At 42.1% G+C, this 24,732-nt stretch overlaps 1 protein-coding gene and 1 long non-coding RNA gene across 4 annotated transcripts in view; one reads left to right on the top strand and one right to left on the bottom strand.

Annotated features, from left to right (window-relative positions):
• The window catches only part of LOC139914559 (uncharacterized), a 128,787-nt gene that overhangs the window by 75,908 nt on the left and 28,147 nt on the right, over positions 1-24,732 (bottom strand). The window lies entirely within an intron of this gene.
• Positions 1-24,732, top strand: part of abhd18 (abhydrolase domain containing 18) — an 80,158-nt gene that overhangs the window by 31,448 nt on the left and 23,978 nt on the right. For all 3 annotated transcript variants that reach the window (XM_078289225.1, XM_078289224.1, XM_078289226.1), the window contains exons 5-10: positions 6,181-6,256; positions 12,224-12,310; positions 12,820-12,845; positions 18,149-18,287; positions 20,896-20,985; positions 24,516-24,617. In XM_078289225.1, the coding sequence (XP_078145351.1) occupies positions 6,181-6,256; positions 12,224-12,310; positions 12,820-12,845; positions 18,149-18,287; positions 20,896-20,985; positions 24,516-24,617 (520 nt within the window). The remainder of the gene's footprint in view (positions 1-6,180; positions 6,257-12,223; positions 12,311-12,819; positions 12,846-18,148; positions 18,288-20,895; positions 20,986-24,515; positions 24,618-24,732) is intronic.

The raw sequence follows: 24,732 nt of genomic DNA, 5'->3' as shown, positions 1-24,732 counted from the left end.
GTAATCTGGCAGTCCCAGAGCTGGAGCAGCTATGAGTGCTTGTTTCAGAACTTTAAAGGCATCATTCATCTCAGGGGACCACTGGATCTTGTCTGGTTGGTCTTCGTGTGTGGACGCGTGAAGAGTGGAATCGAAACGACTGTAATCATGAATCCAATGTCTGCAGTAATTTGTCATTCCCAGGAATGACAACATACTTGTCTTTGTGTCAGGGGGTGGGAGTGAACATAGAACCTTCACCCTATCAGGAGACAGCAACCTCTGGCCCTGGCTCAACACATGTCCCAGGTATGAAACAGTGGGTAAACAAAACTGCAACTTAGCCAGCGAAGCCCGATGACCTTTCTCTGCAAGACAGTTCAAGAGGATGATAGAGTCAGTTTCAGAAGCCTCTTTGGTGGGAGAGGCTATCAGCAGATCGTCCGCATACTGCAACAACGCACTCCCTCCAGGGAGAACGCTGTCAGGAGTTCCAAGTCACGCCTGACAGCGGCTGCATACACAGCAGGACTTTCAGTGTAACCCTGGGGGAGTCTTGTCCAGGTGTATTGTTTGTTTTGAAATGTGAATGCAAACAAATATTGGCTTTCTGGATGCAATGGAATAGAAAAGAAAGCAGAGCATAGGTCCACCACAGTATAAAATTTGGAATCCACCGGCAAGGAAGTCAAAATGGTGTTAGTATCTGCCACTATGGGTGTCATGGGAATGACCACATCATTTACCTTTTTCAAATCTTGCACAAATCTCCAAACGTCTGGTCTGCCAGGCTTTGGAATTGGGAGAATTGGGGTGTTACATGGACTTACAGTCTCCACAAGGACCCCTTGTGCCAGCAAAGAGTTTATTACAGGTTTGATTCCTAGCACAGCCTTGTGAGGTAAGTTGTATTGTTTCTGACACGGCATTTGAACACCGGCGCACAACGTAACTTTATGAGGTGGTGCTGATTTAACGAAACCCACATGATTACTATGTTTGGCCCACAATTCTTCAGGGACTTTTGAGAGTGCCAATTGAGGTTTAAAACGAGGTGATGATACTGGTGACACATGAAGAAGTTCAGAATTTAAGTGTGACTGGGGAGGTAAGGTAAGCTTGTAACAACGTTGACCCAATGAATAAAGTGTCCCAAACTCCAACTGCCCACAGAGGGAGCCAGTGAGTCTCTGTAAACGTTTAACCATTGGTCCCAACTCCTGGGGCTCGTGATGGGGACAAACTGCAATCGGAACACAGGGAACAGAGTTAGGCATGTAACATAGTGTGTGCAGCTCTGCAGACAGAGTTACACTACCTGCACAGCCTTCAGGGCCGAAATAAAATTCAGTGGGATGCAAGATTTTTACCGTTTTGTGCAATGCTGTTTCAGATTGGGCTGCATGGTCACTCGATACACAGCTCGAGCTATACAGAGCAGTGCACTGGAACTCGGAGAACTGCTTCATTCCTGTTATCTGAGCTCCCAGTTCAGGAGAGTATTTGGAAATTGCCAGAACCTTCTTAAACTCTAGTAGGCTCTGCAAAACATCTGATTTCAACGGCCAATAATACATTTCAGATTTATTAGTCAACATCTTCACGGCTTGTAACATTTTATCCTCTGGCAAGTCCAGATATAAGCCATCGGGAGTGCAATAAATCACAGCATTAAGTTCACACAAAGCATCTCGTCCCAATAAATTGACAGGTGAATTGGATGAAATCAAAAATTCTTGTTTTTTTTACTCTAGCCACAGTGGATTGCGACAAGGGTTCAACTAAAGGTACACCAGATACCCCTAGCCTACAGCTGCCATGTGTCCTCTCCCCGGAATACACACATTCTCTTTTTGTTTTACCGTAGAAATTGTTGCCCCACTATCTACCAGCATACTAACTCTTTTTCCTGATATTTGTACTGGTAAAGTAGGAATTTGGTAATTTGATTCTTACTGCTTGATTCACACAGGTGGTACTGATCTCTCCGTGGCCCCTCTAGTATTGAGTCTGAGGAGGCGGGGGAGGAGACAAGGCTGGCAATGACTGAAACTGTTGTTGCTGTTGCTGTCTATTTTTAGACCTACAGTCTTTTGCCCAATGTCCGAGCCTACCACACGCTCTGCACTTGTCTTTTTTCCTATTGTTTTGGAAAGGTCTGTTCGGTGTGTACTGTGCGTACGGTGTGTTTTGATTGTCAGGAGCCCATGGTTGTTGAACCATGGTCTGTAGTACCCCAGGTCTACTTCCTCTATCGAAAATGCCATCCCTACACATGCTGGCAATGGATGCTACTGTTGTGTTGAAGTCTTCTCTTTGCCACGATTTCCAGGCCAATTTATAAGCGACTGCTACTTCAGTACGCACACAGTTCACCAGTGTTTGTACTGCTAATTGGCTGTTTTCTGTTAGGCTTACACCTGCACTGTTTTCCCACACTACCGTGAATCTCTGCAGAAACTCCATGGTATCTTCCTGTTTTCCCTGTACGCAAGCTGTGACTTTGCTAAAATCTCCAACATTCCTAGCACTGTTTTTTAAAGAAACTAGGCATGGCCCATCTATCCAGTCTCCCCTGGAGAGGTTATCTCCATCCTACAACACATGCTTGTACATAATCCTGGTCCCAGCCCAACTGTTTTGATTGAGATATCACAGCTTCCATAAGTTCTAGCTTTTCTGGGGCAAAAGATCCTCTGATTGGCCACAAGCCTTGTGTGCATTTGGTCAAATCATGTGTGAATGGGATCACGTAATTCTGTCCCAATTCTTTGTTTACAATATCTGCTGGTGACCCTGGTGGGAAAACCAAGAATTTGTTCTTTTCGGTGGGTTTTCAGAATACCTTTTGCCCTTCGTTTCTCAGCCTTTGGCAATTCCAACTTCAATTCCTGCTTTAACTTTGACTGTCCCTTTCCCATCTTGAGACTATACCGACAGACCAACTATTATGTCAATCAAAATTTATCGATCGGTCTCAAGAACTCAGCAGTAGAACACAGTTTACATTCCTTATAAAACCTTATTTTAAATCAAATTTTGAAAAACTTTACACTAAAACCCCAGCATAAATCATAGCTTGGAACTCAGCAACATAGCACAGTGTCAACATAACACATCATTAGACATTGCATCAAATTCAGCATTAAAACATTGCATTAAAGTCAGTATTAAAACATTGCATTAAAGTCAGTATTAAAACATTGCATTTGTCAGCAAAAGTGAAAACATTATTGCATCAAGACATCATTAAAAACTCACTCGCCAGTTCTCGGAGTTATTCAACAAGATGAACACCGCACAGTGTATCAAGTATATTCTCACACACAAACTCCTGTGCACTATGAAATGCCTTCTCAGAAAGTTTTCGTCTTTATCTTTTAAGGAATGTCAAGGTAACTCTCACTCCCTGCAGGCCCCGTTCCGGCTCAGGGCAGTGAGAGAGAGTGGTGTTATTGTTCTTATTCCAGTTAAAATAATCAAAAATAAGACTTACAATTTGCAGCTGTGGTTGTTCACTTACTGATAGCCCACTTTCCTCTTCTTCTTTTCAATCTGGAAGGTTTAGAAGCTTAAACAGAAAAGGTCAACAGTACTTTGTCACATAGGATAAGTTATGTCATCTTTTCATGCCCAAATATTCATGCATTATTTTCATGCAAAGGGAGGGTGTATATATTCAATGCGAAACCTCTTTCTTTTGACTCTTATTTTCTTATTTCCAATTGCACTTTGTGAGTGAACCCATATGTTTAATTTCTTCCTGCCTATATCGTGTTTTATCATCCCATTTAATCCTGTTTGCTCCAAGCAGAACTAGGATTTTAGTCAAAAACTACGTCCATCCCATGGACCGATATCAGACAAGGGTAACCTTGTTATGTGTTAGGTGTTAGGTTAGGTGTTATTCTAGCTCCCCGAGTTTGTATTAGCTCTGGGCGAGAAGATTTACAAGTCTTACTGTTTCATTCTAGCTCCCCGAGTTTGTATTAGCTCTGGGCGAGAAAAGTTATCCGAGGGGCGCCCCCACATAAGTGTTCACTCTAGTGCCCAGTTCTTTTTGGATCCCGTCAAGCATTACCTGGGTAAGACGAATAAAAATTCGTATTTACCCGTTTTGCTGTATTGGGATCCTGCCGACAACGCCAATTTGTTGAGGAAAAAGTTCTGGAGTCAGAGGTTCGTCTTACTTGAGTATATATTTATTAAAAGGAGTCTCATGAGAGGAAGAGATGCACACAGCACATAGGCTACATACACTTCTTCAAAGGAGAATAGATTTGAACTGGTCTTTATGTATCTTCCAAGGACGCACAGAATGTGCTGACATGGGAACAGGTCACAGAAAAGGGTTACAGCATCATATGTTATGTCTTAGTTTAGAGAATCTACAGATAGTCTGGGACATCCAGGAGCCACTTGTGACAAGAGACCTCTGGCCTAGTAAGTTATGGCCCAAAGGTTACAGTGAGGTAACCATTCATCATGAAACAGTGCATTCCCCGAGGGAGACCAGTTAAGCTGTTACATGTATGTTAAATTTTCTTCCACAAATAGCATGAATGTCTTCATCAAATTTCGCCCCACCACTTTTGGAGGTGCAGTGCCACCTCTGGTCTAATCTGTTGTCTTTTTTTGTTTGTCTTCAAAAGGCAGTGGCTGTATTATTATTTCACGTTCAAATGGCAACTATGTGAATTCTAAAAGGCAACTAGGGTACGTACTTTTTTCCAGTGTATTTAAATATGGTTTTAATATAGAGTACACTTTTGTTTTTTGCAGAACCATAAGAAATGTGAAAAATACAATAAAACCTATAATTATAAAATGCTCATTTGATTTTCCCTGTCATCAGCGCATAATAATCGTATAATTGTGAAACCGTGATTTTTCCTCACACTATAATCGTATCATCAAATGCTCAAACCGTTGCCACCTGTGACCTGGCCCAAAGAGTATTTGATCTGTGCAATTGGGTACATAGCAGACTCCATTAAAAGTAACCTGGTTGCTAGAGTTTGAGCGACAGACAGACAGGGACACAGACATTCATAACTAGTTTGTGCTCCTAGACTTTGCTGTGTGCTCCTATTTTTTTCAACTTAGGACTCCCTGGCAAAAAGCTTACCGTAGAACCCTGGTTACATGTTCTATTTGTGTACCAGTGTATACAGTATATATATATAGTGTACCATGTCCAAATTGAATAGGGTTGCTGGTGGAATTCTTCTTTTTTAGCTATGACCAGCAGCTAGTATAAATCATTTTGTTGTTAGGGTTGGTTGGGTCGGTCTGTTGCGCCCCCCCCCAAAAAAAACAAAAAAAAAACAACAACACTGCGCATATAAAGCTGCGGTATACAAAGATATAATACCTATGAGTTTCTTAGGTAGCCACACTTGTGCTTTAACTCAACTTGGTTGGGCAGTGGACTTTGATGTGGGATCCTGGGCCTAATCCTGGGGTTGGCAAATGATTCAGAGTTTGACTCCAACCCAGCAAGGACAGAATGTTTACATTATGCTATTTTACATGGTCAATTTAGCCTCTCCCACCAAGATATTAAGAAAAAAATTACATCCCACACCAAAATTAATCTTTGATTGATTTGTGCTGCACACACTCAACAATAAGCCTAAACTACAGATCTTTGATTAGGCCTATTCATGAACTGCCTTATTAGTGACTGCGCAGTCTAAACTAAAATAGGCCTACTTTAGGCTACCACTTGTCATAATTGCCCCAGTAACCTGCACCAATCTAGTTGCAGCTCATCATGAATTTGCAGGTGTCGGGAGGTCAACCAAAAAAAAACGAACAAACAAAAAACCCCTACTGCGCATGTACAGCAATGGGATACAGAAATACAATACCTATACATTTTTCAGCTAGCCACACTGGTGCTTTAGCACCAGTGTGGCTAGCAGCGGACTTTCATGCATGGGTCCCAGGTTCTAAATCCAAGGTTGGCTAATTTAGCATCTGTATTTGGTTTCACAGAGCCAAATAGGTTGCCGCTTATCATATATTATATGCTTATATATAAATATATATATATATACAGTATATACTGTATATACTGTGTGTGTGTGTATATATATGCTTATTTATATTATATACATAGCTTTGATATATTATATGCATAGTCAATTGAAAGTCCTCACAAGTATAGTTATCCAAAGTGTGTGTGTGTGTTTCCAGGTTCCAGTTCATAGTTCCTAAGAAGTGGCAGAGGAACAGACCTGTATGTATCCACCTGGCTGGGACTGGAGACCATGTAAGGATCTTAACCCCTTATCCTAACCTTAACCTCAGCCTTTACCCTTCCACCAGAGCTGAGAGGAACACACCAGTATATATTCACTTAGTCTTAGCATTGTTTTCTCCTATTACTTGTTTTCTCTCCATTAGTATTATATGCCTTAATATATACAGTATAAAGGATTAATCATTTAATTTCTATGCAGGGTTATCTTTAACAGTGGAACAGTGCTGATGCACCACCTTGCAGGTTTCCCAAAGTAGAACCTCATTGAGAAAATCTCATAGAAGTTATATAATTTTAAGAATGTTTTTTAAAAATAGTTAGGGAAAATAATAAATACCTAAGACTTGGAAATACCATTGAAATGTATTCAGAATCTTTTTTGCTGAAGTGTAACATTGAGCTTGGCTCCAGGTAGATCTTTTGAAGTCTGTGGAAGAGGCTGTGGAAAAATGGGTTCTCAATGGGTCAGAGAACATAAAATAGAAATGGTGGGAAACCATATAATGCACAAAACAAATAGTTTATTTGCTATAAATAGTGCAGAAAAAATACAAACACTTAAAAGCAATAAATGAACACAAATATAGGCTTGGTTTAGCAGCTACTCAGTTGCAACACATTTCAAGCTGTGGAAGTGCGCCAAGTTTGAAACTAAAGCAAATAAACGATTTGTTTCGTGCATTATACAGTTTCCCACTTTTCTATTTTATTTTAAGATCTTTTGAAGTAACACATTTCCTGATTCATTAAATCCCAAGTTAAAGTTGTAGCTTGCCAAAACAAGACCTTGGACATTTAACTCAGCTGATGAACAAAAAAGGGAAAATTCACATTGACACTGATAACTGATAATTCAAATTACCTAAAGCCCCCATGTGTAGGATTTGAAAATTGTTGTTCTCTATCGTATCGAGACTATCTCTCCACACAGTTACATATTCCATATGTACGGGGACTGACCCCACTGGGGCAGTTGACGTGGATATCTCTTTAAGACACACCACCATGTGGCCCATGCACGGGTATATTAAGCCCAGGTGTGCATGTATTCCCTGATTCATTGATTTCCACTGTAGGAGTAGGAGACGTGAGAGCAGACACAACGTTTAAACTTTAAGTTAGGGAAGGAAGATTAGCGAAATATCCACTTACCGTTGTGTAAGAGAGTTGGTATGTGGGCCCCTCTCGGGATAGCTGGTTTGCCTTCCTTCACTTTTGATAAAGGAATTGAGAGGGGTACTGTACGGCGTATTGCACAATTAGCTCTGCTAATGCGCCTAGGTATAGCCCACTACTGAAGCTGACCCAGTCGGCGGTGGTAGTGTGGCGTCCCTCTCTGCCCGGTATAGTACGGGAGCGTCACAAGGTGTATTGCTGGGATCGTCCGGCTTACGCATCCGCGCATTCTCCCTTGTGTACAGCAAACACACAAGACACATTGTCCACTATCGAAACCAACCTAGTCGGTGGGAATAGCGTGGGGGTTCTCTCTGTCTGTCTCCAAGCAACGTAGCAACAGTTAGCCACTAGTGCTACAAACATAAGGCATGGCGTGTGCACTTCCTGGTCTTCTTGGTGACGTCAGTATGGCAAGCCGGGAGGGACCTCCCTGCATAGGCTGCAAAGTAAAAATGCCTGTGGAGGATGGACATGAATATTGTGTACTCTGTGTTTAGGAGTAGAGCATGCACTGACAGCTAGGGATAATCCAGCTTCATGCATGAGTTGTTTTTGTATGTCAGCAAGACAAAGAGAGGCCCATTGCCATTTGTTTGGGGGTAAACGGCCGCCCACTCCTGCTCAAGGACCGCAGTCGGCCAAGCGCCCCAAGACCCCCCGCCCTCCACTATTACAATAAGCTCAATGGGGGGTGAACGATTTGTATCACATGGGCCTCATGCAACAACTAGTAAACCTCCTGCTCCTGGGCCCCCTGCCATAGAATCGTGGTCAGGTAGTTGATAGAGGCTGCAGGAGACAGTTGTGGAGGAACGTGAGCAACAGTCACCTCTTCTTCAAGAGATTGTTAGTAGGGCGGCTGCAGCTTTGAATATTGAACTGCCATCTGATCAGGGGCCCGCTCCCTCCCACTCTGATGATAAGGCTGGGGGTCGGTCCACCCGCTTCCTGATGCCTCTTCTTTCTGACTTTGAGGAGGTGGTCCAAAAGCAGTTTCAGACACCGTCAGGTGTTCGTCGCTGGTCTGGGCTCTGTAGACGCTTGGCAGTTCACAATCGGGAGAGGATAGGCTGTGGGCCATTACCTCCTATGGACCAGGCTTTGGGAGCCTTGGTGTCTCCATCTAAGTCAGTCCTTGGGAAGAGTAGTTGCCCAAGCAAGAACTGCAAAATGATGGATGCCTTGTTGACTAAGATGCATGGCGCTATGGCGGTCCAGACCCAGCTGTCTAACACAGGGGCCATATTGCCTTTTTACCAATGCCATCTGACTCAGCAGCTGAAGGAGGAGTGTGGTTCAGAACTGCATTGGCGCCAGCCTCTGCCACATCAGCCTAAGCATCCGCAGCCTACCTGGAGTCAGGGGGATCTGAGGGGCCAGCTAGATGCATCACGGCGGGGCAGATCTAAATGGGGTAGACGAGGCAGTAGCATCCAGGGGCCGCCCCAGCCCTCGCCTCAGTTCTGACATGACATCACCCCCAGCCTGCCCCTGCCCTCGGGGGTTTCGTGCATCATGGGAAGCCCTGGGGGCAGACCCCTGGGCTGTTTCAACAATGACCCAGGGGTATTGTTTACAGTTTATGAGCGCCCCTCCTGTGACAAAGTTGGCTGCGTTCTCGATCATTGCAGACGTTCAGCACAGAGAGGCTTTGCACTCGGAGATCTCCACTCTCCTTGCAAAGAAGGCCATCAGGGAGGTGGGGCGGGAAAATCGGCAGGCAGGGTTTTATTCCCAATATTTCCTTATCCCGAAGCGGGATGGAACTCTCAGGCCAATTTTAGACCTCAGGGGACTAAACAAGTTCCTCAGGCCTCTGAAATGCAAGATGTTAACCGTGCCAAGGGTGAAGCAGGCTATCCTTGTAGGCAATTGGTTTGCAACTGTCGACCTCAAGGATGCCTATTTCCAAATACCAATCTGGGAAGGGCACAGGAGATTTCTCAGGTTTGCCTTCAAGGGCAGAACCTTCTAATTCTGTGTTCTTGCGGTCTTGGGGCCTCTGCAGCAGCAGGGTCTCAGGATACTGAACTACCTCGACGATTGGTTGATATGTGCTGAGGAGCAGTGTCATCGCCATGTATTGGTGTTGTTGGCACACATCCAGAGTCTGGGGCTGTGCATCAACACAAAAAAGTACAGACCACCCAGTTTCTAGGCATGTGGATGCCAGGGCTGGGTTGGTAACATTGACACAGGAGAGGCAAGAATCCCTCAAAATGTGCCTCTCTCATTTTCGACTGGGAACCAAGGTTACTTGGAGGCTTTGTCTACGCCTCTTGGGCCTGGTGGCTATGCCCACAGAGACACCTGCAGGCCATGGTGCTGGTCACCAGGAGGCTGTGTGTGGCCCTCAGGTGATGGAAGACCCCAGACAACATTTCAAAGGGAAGTATGCTTGGTCCAGTGCTGCGTCGCCAGGTGGTCTCTGCGGATGCATCCCTGGAGGGATGGGGCACAGTCCACAGTGGAAAGGGCACCAGTGGGGGCTGGGAGTGTCTCCTGGAAGGGCCAGCATATCAGTGCCCTAGAGCTGGGGGCCATTCACCTGGCCCTTTGGCACTTTTTACTGAGCCTGCAGGGCCTTCACATGCTTGTGAGAACAGCCAGCATGGTGGCAGCAGCATATGTAAACAGCCAAGAAGGCTTGGGCTCCCCACGCCTTTGCAAGATGGCACACAGGCTGTGGACGTGGGCATGCACATGACTTCTGTCACTCAGAGCCATGCATGTGCCCGGGCAGGTGAACCAGGGGGCGGACCTGCTCTCCAGGGGAGGCCCGGGCCCAGGGAAATGGAGATTCCACCTGGAGGTGGTCAAGAAAATCTGGCGTCGCTTCGGCAGGGCAGTGGCCGACCTGTTTGCATCCAGAGACAACGCATACTGCCCACTGTACTTCTCCATGGGGAGAGACCCCCCCCCCCCCGGGCATCGATGCCATGGCACACCAATGGCCTCAGGGGCTGTTGTATGCTTTTCCCCCATTCAGTCTTCTTCCAACCTTGCTGCAGAGAGTTTGGGAGGAGGAGGTGAGGCTGATCCTGGTAGCTCCGAACTGGCCTCACATGATGTGTTTCTCAGGGGTGACACCTCTCTTGGACGGGAGGCCATGGGAACTTCCGGTTTGCCCGGACCTTCTTAGTCAGGTGTAGGGGGCCCTGTTTCATCCCTTTCCACAGGGGCTCAAACTCTGGGCCTGGCCCCTAAGAGGGCCAGTCTGTTAGGCATGGGGCTCACGCAGTCAGTGGTTCAGACCATGCAGGGTGCTTGAGCACCATCAACGAGAGCGGCATATTCATATCGCTGGGAACTCTTTGAGTCATGGTGCAGGGCTAACCAAGTTAGGCTGAGTATGCAATAGGTGTCAGGACAGACAGTGGAATGGACAGTAACATGGACAATGACAATGACATTAGAAAAAAGACGAGGCAGAGAGAAGCAAAAACAGTGGAGAGATGGGCCACAGAAACAAGGACAGCATCCAAGATGGGACTTTGGCCAGCACTAATGACTAGAGTCAGATTTGTCTTAAAAAGAAATAAATGCACACAACAAGTTTCACAAATGTATATCACGACTCATAAATAAACAAGGATGATCACAAATCCACACAAGTTTCACAAATGTATATCACGACTTGTAAATTAACAAGGATGATCACAAATGTATTTTCCTGTCGAGAAACAAATGCCACTCAATTTGAATAAATGTCAAACAATTCTACAAATAAATACCAACCAACTTCCATGTGAGGTTTTTTTTGCATTTATTTACAGGTTGTCGAATCTGCATTCACAAATCACCAGACACGTGCGGATACGGTCACATTTATTTGTGTATTTTTCAGACAAATCTTACATAGGTGCAGTTCTCCGATCCACAAATGTGTGGTGCGTTCCCGTGCTAGTGAAGTAGTGCTGGCCAAAGTCCCATCAGCTAGGGCAGCACCCACGTCCAGTTCCAGTTAGAATAAAAAAAAAAAGATACTACCACCAAAGATTATCTTTCCTGAATGGATGATACACCACTCCCTATCTCTTCCATTGTTTCTTCAAAAATGGGTGATTACGAGCACCCCCTACCACTAGTAAGCACAAACAAGCTCTAAAATGACTGGGAGAGATGGGGCTACATGGCTAAAATCGCACTTTATTTGACAGCATTTGCCCTTTTAATTTTTTCAAGGTTCTGAAACGAGCTGCGTGCAAATATTCCCAAATTCCATTATTCACATGACCTCAATTTTATATCTAGGTTTTTTTTAAACCTTGCTTACGTAGAGGTGTGGCTAAACAGCACTGTTTGGCCATGTCAAGTGAATGAGTTTCAACCCACATACGTGTGTGATGCTCTGACATCACTCATAGTAAATAAAGTTTTTTTCAAATATTATGGTATATAACACATGAATTCAACACATTTAACATCTTCTACAGACACACTCCTTAGAGAAATGAGAGGAATGAGAGAATATAGATGGATAATGGCTTCATATTACAATGGTTTGTGATTTTTGTTAAATTTTTGACAAGACCTCAGGCCAAAGTCTGTCCTGTTCCCTGACCTGATTGGCTGTGTTAAGTGCTAGATCATCCCCAGTTTCTGTGGGCATGTCAGGCTTGTTTGATAGGCACCAAAATGCCAAATGTACTTCTGGACCACTCATCTAGATTAATAATAATAATAATAATAATAATAATGATAATAATGTAATGTTAATAGATGTTCCCTGTGTCTGTAGTTTTGATATTGTAATATTTAAAGATTTAGGTGTTAAATCATATTTTGTGTGTGTAGTTTTTCTGGCGTCGTCGGACCCTGATGGCCAGACCTATGATCAAAGAGACAGGAATGGCTTCGCTACTACTGGAGAACCCTTATTATATCCTTTCATAATTCTACAGTATTTGCTTCTTTCTGTTTTGTTTTTCTGTTTTTCTTTATTACTTCTGCTAGACACCCCCTACTTTAGCCTCTGTATCCTACTCTGCTTGAAGTTATACTATTTTTGGCCTCTTGTAATGAGCACAGAGATGTGCTGAGTGTCTGAGTCTGTCCTGTTTTTCATTAATTGGCCAATACCAAGGAGGTTTTATCTAGGTTTTATTGTGTAGATCTTCTTCTAAAAATATTTGTGCCTTGTAGATTAGGTGACAACTGTTGATTTGGGTGAAAATAACCAAATAAAATGCCAAGGAGTTAAGAATATTAATGTTTGTGCCTTGTAGATTAGGTGACAACAGTTGACAACAGAAAATAACCAAATAAAACGTGTTAGTATATCTAATTCAGAACTCTATTTGTGTGTTCTTGATATCCTTTACATAACCTGACTTGTATTGAAATTGATAAACTGTCTGTAAATGTTTAATTCCTTGACTGATCTTTCACATGGCTACCGCAAACCCAAAGACCAACTGTAAGTCAGCTAACCTTCACACAGTAGTAACTATTTGCTAATCTCAGCGAAACCAAATCTCAGAAAATCAAGCTTTTCAGGAAAATGATTATTTTTAAATTTTCACATACACTCAGTCGCCACTTTATTAGGTGCTTGTTCATTCGTCAAGGGTGGGATGGGGTGAAATGTGGTTGGTGCTATCGCCTTTGAACAAGACAATATTTGTTTTTGGGCTGTCATTGGGCACTGTCTTTTTTCCCTAATAAACAAATTTGAACTATAAGAAAGTTGCAGTAAGGTGGCGTTCACATGAGCATTTGTGATAGGTCCAAAAAGAGCAAATTATTCCATTATAAGATCACTCGCTTCATCCATCTGCCAAGACAACAACATAACAGGTTATGCCGATGATATATTGCTCTATATAACCCCTCCTCCTCCCTTCAATCAGTCCATAATCTGATTGACTGTTACAGCAGGGTGTCTGGCTACTCCATTAATTGGTCAAAGTCTAAGATTCAGCCTCTAACCAACCCCAACTGGCTTGCTGAGGCCGGGGATCTCCCATTCCAATGTACCACTTCCTCCATCAAGTATCTTGGAATCCATATCTCTTCTAATCCCAGCAATCGCTTCAAACAAAATTTTGGCCTGCTACGTCAGATGATAAAAGCTGACATGAACTGTGCTTACATGAGCGTTATTTTTTCATTCTGAATGAATTCATTCCGATTGAGGTTTCACCCCCAAGTGTTTACATGAGCGCTAAATAAAAGGAATGCATGGTGTGTGTTTGCGTGCTCCAATGTATGTAATCATAATAAAAGTTTCTGATGTGCAAAATATAGAATCCAGCACTCTAACATGGGCTTACGTTTTTAAAAGATGGATCTGCGTCAGGCACTTGGCACCGTTATTGCTTTACTCTCGTTCTTTCTGATGAAGCAACAGTTTTATCCGAACATACGACTCCAGAAGTGTCAGAAAAAGACGTTTTGTTTTGCCCCGCTATGATTGGGTCCATTTGTAATTTTCACCGCCGTACACCGAAACTGGCCCGGATAGGCGGAGTCAGCACTTGATATAAAATTGGGCTGCGCCGCCTACATCAAGCCTGAGCGCCCGGGGTTAATAACAAGCTCATCCATTCAAATTCTCCCAGAAAAAAAACTTAATTGACATTACTTACGTCAAATGCGCAAGCATGTGCAGAAAGAGTCGAGATATTCCAACCAAAGAAAGAGATCGGAATGAGTGTTTACATGACAAAATTTTATCCATCGACCGGATTATGAAAGGGTTATACCACCCCTCTCAAACGGAATGTAATTTAATTCAGATCGCACCAGTTTATTCCGATTGAGGTGGTTATATCAGCCATTTTTATTCTGATTGGTCTACTATTCTGATTAAAAGGCTCCATGTAAACGCAGCTATAGAAAGATGGAACAAGCTGGCATTAATCCTTACTAGGTCGAATTTCCACTGTCAAGATGAAGGTTCTACAAGAATCAGTTACCTCTTTTCCTAACCCTTCCCTTCATTGACAAAACCATAAAAAAATCATACCTGCTTCACGATCACCATCACCATCTGCTCTCGCTACAATCTGGCATAACCCTGTCTTTCAAATCAATAACACTTCTTTCATGTTTTCTTTGTGGAAGCAGAGAGTAGTAACCAGCCTGGAACATTTATTTAGGGATGGCTTGCTACTGTTCTTTGACCTCCTGCAAGAAAGATACAACATACAACCACTCCTACTTCCAATAAATCCAAATAAAAAAATGATCAAGAAAATTGATATCAGCAACTTTTATGGTGAAATGTCCCCATACCAAGAACTTGGCCTCCTCAAGCCTAAAAACCTATTGTCTTAAATACAAACTTCTCACATCCAAAGACAGCATGATTTCACTACCAATGGACAAATGGATTGCTGACCTTAACATACAATATTCTGATACCAACAGGAAAAACATGCAACAACATCTTCTCAATGACCTGCAAGTCAAAGAATAAAGAAATTGCTAGCTCAACTCTTCTGGATGCCTTGTGGGTGCAGACTCATATGCATACTGATTCAAAAAAGGAGGAAAATCTGCACTACCAAAGGAATTACAAATTGTATTACAACGGAGAGCAGCAGACAAAGAAACAAATGCGTTTCAGCACTAAGCCTTCATCAGCATTTCCACCCCCATGAGGGAGTGACCCATATTTATAGACAATTCCCAATATCCATAAACTCATAATTAACAACTGTGTGATAGATTAAGATAAACAACCAAAAATATAATACAATTACTGAATATATAGAAAAATACAATATGAAACAACAAAATAAAACTACAAAATGCATTAGAAGATAATGGATAAAACAAGAGCTCAATTTGGAAATGCATACTTTACAAAAACAGTAATTCTTCACTGAGACCCCTTGGAAACTCTGTCTGTAGAGAGTGGATCCAATGCCTCTCTTTGTAGAAGTAAGCAGTCCCTATCTCCACCTCTCCTCAGTGGTTTTACCACCTCCACATCTCAGTTTGCATACATCATGGCCAGTGGCATTAAAATGCCTAGCCGCCAGAGACTTTCATCATAGTTTCTAATATTACTTTTTGTGTTTAGATATTCTGTTTTTAACTCCCAAACTTTCCCAATATAGTAGAAGCCACATGGACATTTCAATAAATATATATATTTTTTTAAATATCTTTTTTTTTTCTGCCAGTTTGTAGTTGTAGAAAGCAATCACCACTTATCACAGTTAACGCAGTTGGAGCAAGGAAAGTTACCATAGGGAGGAGAAGTTAAGAAGTGCTGCTGGTACATGTGGTACCAGGGGAAATGCCACCTGGAATTTCAATAAAGAATATTTAGAAAAAAACTAGTTTAACTTTCGACTGAGCGCAGGTAAACTCCATCAGCCAATAAAATTTGTACAGACTGCTTCAAAAGTTTTCAAGACATGCCCACAGCAACTCAAACTAGGTGGTTTCAATGCCAACCTGTCTGTGAATGTGATGGCCAAATGGCAAATGTCCCATGTGAATGCCGCCTAATCCCATGAACAACCTGATCTCACAGAAAAACATTAAATGGACATGATTTGTTAACACCAAATTACATGTCGGTGACATGTAAAATGTTAAAATTTCCGTGTTCCCAGCACATAACGGTCAAGTGTAGGAAACACGACTATAAACAGGAAGTAGTGTCACTTTGAAGTAGTATGGTGGAAAGTAAGGGTGTTGTGGTCGGGGTGATGGAGGGGCGTATACATTTGCCTTCGATGCCGGCAACCGGGGTTCAATTCCAAGTGTTTATGAAGGACATTTCTACCATGGAGGAACGTATTTCAATTCATGGTGGGGGAGCGTAACTCAATTTGTGGTGGAGAAAGGTTATTTTTACATACATAATGCATGTCCACGGCACGTAAATCGAGTTCATGTTAATTTCATGTATTTGTGTGAGATCATGTTGCCATGAACCAGCTTCAATGACTTATTTCCTGTTTGATTTTGACACACAATGCAGGGTAGTATGGAACATTTTCTGTGCCACAATCCAACAATAAATAATAAAATCTGATGATAAAAACATACAGTCTACAAATAAATGACTACAACAAATAATGAATGCTCACATCATCAAATAATCAATATTCACGTCAAATAATGAAAAGCCAAACATCAAATACAAGTACAAGTCAAATAAAAAAAAATGTTTGATGTGGTAATTTGTTACGGCTGAACTACACCGGCTGCTGTTCCTGTCCATCTGTTTGTGTCGGAATGGTTGAATCAGATACGCAGCACTTTGACGAATCTGAGACTGAGCCGGATCGGAGCTGCAGCTTTGGAGATATGCATGGCTTCTATTATCTATTTATCTATATCTAATAAAAGGCTGACTCAAAATCACGTAGAGCAAGAGCACAGTGGCAAGGGAAACCTTGCTAGCTTTTAGCATGAAGAAGCCTTGTGAGGAACCCGGCTCACAGAGATACCATCCTCGTTTGGTACCCAATTTGGGCAGTATGGTGGCTCCAAACAGACCAAGGTGTTGTGCCAAAGTTTGTATGCCCCAACTCAAAGTGTGTGGTGGATGTACATTTGCTTTGGTGCAGATCGTGTGGCGGAAATGATCAACAACAACACAAACACAAATCTTTTTACTCTCTCCAAATGAGTATTGTGGGATTTCAGAAGAAAAGATGACTGGTCTGGCAGTCTGTGTGTGACAAAGACATTTTAAAAGGTCAATGTGGTGCATGACAGTACCTTATAAAGCCTGGGGAGAAGGAACGATTCCTCGTGATCCAGCCTGCAGTGATGTAATAAATTGACCAAATCATTTTGAATTAATTCACGGTAATTCATATCTTGAAGGTTATCGAAACCTGGCCAGTTTTGGAACTTAAGCCTTGCACACAGACTGTCCAGACTCACTCCAGATGATCAATTGTTGATTTGGTGTGTTGGAGTAGGTCGGGGCGAAGCATTTGATTGACAGGCAGACGGCACAATGTCAACTAACAAATGACTACATCAAACGACGACTACTCTTGCAGCCATCAAATAATGAATGCCCATGTCAAATAATGAAATCACAACATCTAGTGGCAAACAGTAGACCCACACCTTAACATAAAAATTTGATGTGGTTGTCTGTTACTTCGTGTGTGTGGAGTTTTTTTATTTGACTTGTTCTTTTGTTATTTGATGTTTGGCTTTTCATTATTTGACATGAATATCCATTTGATGTTTGGCTTTTCATTATTTGATGTGTGTATCCGTTACTTGATGATGTTAGCATTCCTTATTTGTTGTGGTCATTTGATATTTGTAGATTGTATGTTTTTATCATTAGATGTGATTATTTTTTGTTGGGTTGTGGCACACAAAAAGTTCCATAGATTAGGCAGAAAAATATAACAAAAATAATAGGCAATAGGTCCAACTTTATCTGTGATTCATTAGAATTTGTTGATGAAACTGGGCCCTGTTTGAATATCTCTACAATGTATCTTCCATTTCTCCTATCCTTTACATTTAAGAGCTGCGGAAGGCATTTTTGGTTTCCAGTTTGTCAGTTGCTTTCACAAGTCTAACCATGTTAGAATCAGTTCAGGGACTAAAATAAGCCATACAGCACATTCCATCTTATTGATGTTGCTTCAAAGGTTGAAGCAACAGGGCTGAAGGATTAAACACCCTTTGAACATTCTGATCGGGAGCCATATTTCCTGGTTAATTTAAACGTATTGTGGTTATTGTAGTCTGTGATGTAGTTGTGAATTGTGAGTATTCTAGGCGGTCCAGTCTGAAGAATGTGTCAGACCTGTTTGTGATGGGTGGTGCTTTGATCCTGGAGTCAGCGGTGCTTCTCCATTGGCTGGAGGGAGAAGGGTACTGGCCACTAGGAATGACTGGCATCTCCATGGGTGGATATGTGAGTTACCATAGCAGCACACATTGTCTGATTTTATTTACTAAAGCAATTTTACCTTTTTAATACACACATTTAAACCCACATAGCACTACATAATTGGGATGCACCAATCTCGATTTTTGGAGCCGATACAGATTGCCGATATTCTGCCAGCCATATCGGCCGATACCCTGCCGATTATGATTTTTTTTCTGTGTGTGGTGGTGGTGGGGGGTAGCAGTAGTATGCCTGTAGAGTAGAATTTCTTTTTCCTAAATTATTCTATTCCATTCTATTAAATAGAACTGAAACATTGATAAAGGGCCTGATTGTTGAATAGCTATGTATTTTTCTAAATTATCTGTAGCCTACTTATGAAAAAGGTTCAGCCTTGATTGAATTGCTTTACCCACTGTATTACATTCATAAGTCAACAACTATTCTATTTTGTAGATTACTGGAGAGAAATGTTCATCTTTAAGCTAATTGCCAAATAAATAGGCTATACAATATTTAGAAGTAGGCTAAAACTTGGATTACTGGGAGTTAGGCTACAATTGTATTTAAAGTTTGTTTCAAATCAAGTGCAAACTCAGCCCGGGCACACCATTCCTGCCCTGCAGGTTTGACCTTGGTTGATATTCCAATCCCCTTACTCTAAGAGCCTATGCTATAATTAGCCTACTTTTATTGTCCATGAAGATTTGAGACTTTTTAATAATCAAGTAGCCCAAAGAAATATGAAGTCTAGAAGTAAAACAAATGGTGAATTGACAATATCTCTGCATCTCCACTTTTTTGGCCGACAGTCTGTTTGTCTTTAATTCCAAGTTATACAAGGCATTTCTGAACAAGTGCTCGCTATCCACACATAGAACAGTCATATTTTTGATGACCAATTATTAAGGCAGCATAGGCTATTATAGAAATAGGCCTAATTCACCCAAAATTTTAAATTTGGTCCTTATATACTCACCCTGATGACAGTAGTGTGTCCACATAACATATAGTTTAGAGCTCTAAAAAGGTCAAAAATGACCATACAATTACTTGTGCAATTCCTGCAGCATAGTCCAATTCTTCTAAATCCAAATGATTGCACTCGGGTCTAAAAGTCCAATATTTACCTCATTAGCTCCAAGATTTCCCACACTCATGGAGCTGCAGCCACCCGACAGCGATCTGGTGGGAGAGTCTTGTTGCCTTCATGTGCTCCTCCTAAGTTACAGTATTTCCAACGGTATTTGAAGGCAGCATCGGCTTGTTGCTACTGTTGTGACAGTTGGTGGTGCAGAACAAGTGCGGCAAATCTAGGAGGTAATGAGATGAATATTGGACTTTTGGAGCCACAGTGCAATCATTTGACTTCAGAATACATGGATTATGCTGCAGGAGCTGTTTGGAGTAATTTTGTGGTTCTTTTTTTTTTTTTTTTTTTCTTTACCCCTTTTGGAACTGCAAAGTATAAAGCCCTGGCAGAAGGTCGACACAGAGCTGTGTTAGCTAACTCTACTAACTAACTGTGTGTTATGTGGATATACAAACTTCACTGTTAACACTGACATGAGGGTGACCAGATGTTCATTTCTGGGTCCTTGATTTTTAAAGAAATAGGCTCAGCATAGGGCTATTCTAAATTATGTAATTTTATAATTTTGGTTGGTTTTGGTTGGCGTCATCGATCGGTTCTCCTGATCGGCTAATTCTCCAATCTCATATTTAGAGTAAATATTGGCCGATTTTGATCACAGGCCGATCGATCGGTGCATCTCTACTATATAACCAGTCAACCTGCTGGCCACTCTAGAGACCCATAGCCACCACCACTCCCACACTTTAAATTTGAAAACCTATTCTAAAAGTTTTACATATAAACACATATACAAACACAGAAAAGTAGACTAAGGGCTGGTTCACATGCCATGTCTTTTGCACGCTCAAATCCATTCATTTCAATGGGTGCGCGTGGCAGACGCATGCAAACACGAGGGCGATGCGGTCGCAACGCACACGCGTTGCAATGTGCCTTTTTTTTCGACCGCAACCATGAGATAAAAAACGGAGATAAAAATATCTCAACTTTTTGGATTGCCGCCAGCGCACCGCATGTCACATAGCCTGAAAGCCTGAAATAAGCCTTGAATCGCTCACCATCCAAAAGAAGGTCCAGGATCTACCAGTGATATTTCTGTACTTGCGGGCTTGGAGAGAGGGATGCATTCATGGCGCAATCTTTTTCTGCTCCCTATGTAGATCAAAAAGTAAAGCTACGACAGTTTTACTGCGATGGTAATCCATTATTTCAGATAACTACGAACGAACTTTGTGTGAAGTTGTTGTCTTTGGTTGCTTGGCAATGCAAGGCGCACCCGTAGCGCAACCGTCCAAGCGCACTTGATAAAAGTTCGGTGTTCACTGTCCACTCAGCGCACCTCGCGTTTTCCAAGCGTTTTAGAGTGCTGCATGTGAATCGGCCCTAATACTAATACAAATAATACTTAATTATACCCAAAGGGCCATATTTTTTCAAGTACTTGTGTACTCTCTGTGTGTGTGTGTGTGTGTGTGTGTGTCCATGCGTGTGTGTGTGTGTGTGTGTGTGTGTGTGTGTTTGTATGTATCTCTCCAGATGGCGTCCCTGGCAGTAACTAACTGGCCTAAGCCCATCCCTCTGATTCCCTGTCTATCTTGGTCTACTGCATCTAGTGTCTTTACCACGGTAATACACTCCTCTGTGTGTTTCTCTCTACTTTCAGATAGATTGATAGAGTTTAATTAAAGCTTATAAAGCTAATAAAAACAAGAATGCTGTATTTCCTCTATGTAATAGCCCAATATATTGCCATTTTAACATATGGCACAGTACAAGGAATGCTGCCCCTTTTGAACAGCCCGGTGGCTGCCGGCACAAAGGAACACCTGAGGCGCTCCGTCCTGTAGCGTGGGAGGAGGAGCCTCTGGCTGAAGGTGCTCCTCATCAGCCTCAGCTCATCGCAGAGAGGGTGAGAGGGGTTCTCTAGGAAGGCGTTCATCTTTCCCCTTATACTCCTCTCTGCCACTACCTCCAGACTGTCCAGTTTGAGTCCCACAACAGAGCTGGCCTTCTTCATCAGCTTGTTCAGTTTGTTGGCAACCACCACAATGGCGTAGGAGAACTAGGAGAACTACAGATGCGTGCCTTCACACTTATGTGTCCTGGGTCACACCATCTGGAGTTAACAAACATGGCTAGGCCTCGTCTTTTCTTCTTACCGCTTTGTTCTCCCTGTCCGCCCACACTAGCATGAAGCTGGCTACTCTGGTATATTCCCATTCAGCCATGTGTCCTGTGAAACATAGCACACTGCACTCCCAGTACTCACGCTGGCTGCTCACAAAACGTACAGAAAAAAAGATTTAAAAAAGTGGGAGCTGGTAATACATCAATAAGAATACAGAATAAGCGGCCAATCTGCTAATCGTTACGCCTACCATGTGCACGGGAATGAATTTCACCACTTCTCCAAAGGGAGAGAAGAGAAGTTTGCTCAAAAGTTGAGGTGATCTCAAGTCTGGCTAAACTCGCTGCTGGCCTGCGTATGCATGTGTTGTGCACCAGCGCGACGAGATCGAGCTTCGCTTGTTGCTCCGTCTAGACAAAGCTGGTAAAATTCTGCACACCGCCCTCCTCTCATTGAAAGTGAATGGCACACTTGCAATGTTGCGTACTGTGTATTCGTCCCATTTATCCAGCTTTGCCATTTTCTCACACAGAGAATGTAATGACAAGCAAATTAACATGCATATCAGTATTCATTAGGGGCGCTTCATTAACCATCTATGGTTAATTGTGGGAGATAAAGGGCCGGAGTATGAGGCTTGTGCATGTGTGTACCATTTCACAATCATTGGTATTTATAAAGGGGGGATTGCGTGCCGGTGTGCATACGCACGGTTTTATAAATCTGATCATTTTTGTCTGTACATACACTCACCGAGCACTTTATTAGGAACACCATACTAATATTGGGTAGGTATCAGCTTTCAGCTCAATGTCAACCGGCTACCAAAGTCACATCCGCCTCAAGGTTCGACGTGTTGCATTCTGAGATGCTTTTCTGCTCACCACAGTTGTAAAGAGGTTATCTGAGTTACTGTAGCCTTTCTGTCAGCTCCAACCAGTCTGGTCATTCTCCTCTGACCTCTCTCATCAACAAGGCGTTTCCGTCCGCAGAACCGCCGCTCACTGGATGTTTTTTGTTTTTCGCACCATTCTGTGTAAACTCTAGAGACTGTTGTGCGTGAAAATCCCAGGAGATCAGCAGTTTCAGAAATACTCAAACCAGCCCATCTGGCACCAACAACCATGCCACGGTCAAAGTCACTGACATCACATTTTTTCCCCATTCTGATGTTTGATGTGAACATGAACTGAAGCTGCTGACCTGTATCTGCATGATCTTATGCATTGCACTGCTGCCACATGATTGGCTGAATGGATAATTGCATGAATAAGCAGGTGTACAGGTGTTCCTAATAAAGTGCTCGGTGAGTGTTTCCATTTGTGTGGACATAACCTTTTAGTGTGGAGTCTACGCACAGCTTTAGAAATGCGTCCCCAGGTTTCTCATAATTGGAGTATGAGCTTACCCGGGTAATTCGAACCCGGTTATGATGTGTCAACCCAAAACCTGGTACATTGAGTAACCAGATCCCTTCTCTTATGTTCTGCATCCATCTGTGCAAAAAAGATAATCCAAAAAAAACAGCACAGCCAGAAAAAAATTTGCTGAATCATTTACTCATAATGAGTCAAAACTAAATTTAAGACATGCATAAAAACAGACAACACAAAATGGATTGCTTCCATAACAAGGCTTCCATCAGTATGGAGCCATCTTGGAAAAATATTTAGTATGAATTTTTTCAGCTATTGTATTTTTCCATTATTCTATTAACCCTGTGGAGTCGACGGATGCGGCTCTGCATCCATATTACATCATAGAATAGAATAGAATTAATAACTCATAGACAAGCGGACAAAACGTGTCAAAAGTGTGGACTTGGAACTTTCAAACGGTAGTTTATGTCTGTAGACCAAGGGGAAGCTGAGATATCTTAATCTGAAACTGGTATAAAATAAATTTTCTTATTACATTATTTTTTTTGGAAAACCGTAAAATTGTAGTGCATATTTTTGCCATTTTTTGACATAAAAACAAGCAGAACATTTTTCTCGAATCTGCTGTCTGGCCTCTCATTGCTTTTACTCAAGGAAGTCTCCTGACCAATCAGAAGCGAGCTAGGTTTAAAGGGCTCACGCCAGCCAATAGGCTGCAAGCATGCCATTGCCATTGCCCACCCCACAGACCCAAGCCTGAGGGCCACACAGGGACGCAGGATCTGTGAACACTGCCAGACTGTTGAGAAAAAAAAAAATGTGGATACCTTGGCAGTGTAAGACCTGTGCTGTGGCACTGTGCCTCATAATGGACAGAAACTGTTGTGAAAAATGGCACAGCTAAGAGGACACAGACAAAGAGGACTGACCACTCCCAGAATGCCTGTGTGAAAGATCTTTTTTATTTGTGAATAGTTCTTTACAGGTTCATTGTTTTTTATTTCTAAAGTGTCTCTATCTTAAGTTTCTAAAGTGTGGAACAATCACTTATATGTACAGAAAACATTTTGTTTGGTCTTTGTTTGCATTTCTGAATGCAAAATGTGTGATTTTCTGTAGGCAAGTTTCTCTTTATTGTGTGTTTTTGGATCTGTTGGATCCATATAGTATCTGAAAGTGAAAAAAAATGATATATTCTAAAAGCTGAGGTTGTGCTGATTTTTTAAGGTAGTAAAATAGTGCAAAATAAAAACTATAGCAAAACGTAACGCTTTTTTTGGCTTGGACTTTTTTAAGATCCTCATACTTTGAGCTTCTTATTAAGTCATGCGTTCCAAATGTATAGTTTTTCCACTTGTGCCTTTAAATAAAACTGTATTCAATTCAGTTTATTGAATTCAATATAAACACTGATAATGAACACTGTACTAAGGCCTAATGGTATCATGCCTAATAATATCCAAAATACAAAGCAGAATGACAAAAACATATGTTGAGTGAGCAATTATTTGGTCATGGCATCTAGAGTATAATCAACAATAAGAGCTGTTCATACCATACCATAAGAAAGAAGTAAAATAATGAATTTGAGAGAACACTGTGATAACACTGACCCTTGGTGGTATGTGTCTGTGCGTGTTTGTTTATAGGGTGTACTGAGTAAAGCAATAAATTGGAGAGAGCTGGAGAAGCAGTATGCCGTTAATTCAGTCTATGAAGAGGAGATCATTCAGCTGTTGGAGTACTGTGGGGTAGGTTATCCCTAAACTTTAACCATTACATGATGATAAATCTTGTCTTACAAGAGAAGGCAAAGGGCAATAGCCCTCCTTGAAGACCACTGACTTAATTTTGCATAAGAAATTA

This window comes from Centroberyx gerrardi, chromosome 16, assembly GCF_048128805.1.
Source record: "Centroberyx gerrardi isolate f3 chromosome 16, fCenGer3.hap1.cur.20231027, whole genome shotgun sequence".
In the NCBI taxonomy this organism is placed as follows: Eukaryota; Metazoa; Chordata; class Actinopteri; order Beryciformes; family Berycidae; genus Centroberyx; species Centroberyx gerrardi.
The sequence above is the reverse complement of the archived record's forward strand: the minus strand, read 5'-3'. Positions and strand labels throughout refer to the sequence as shown.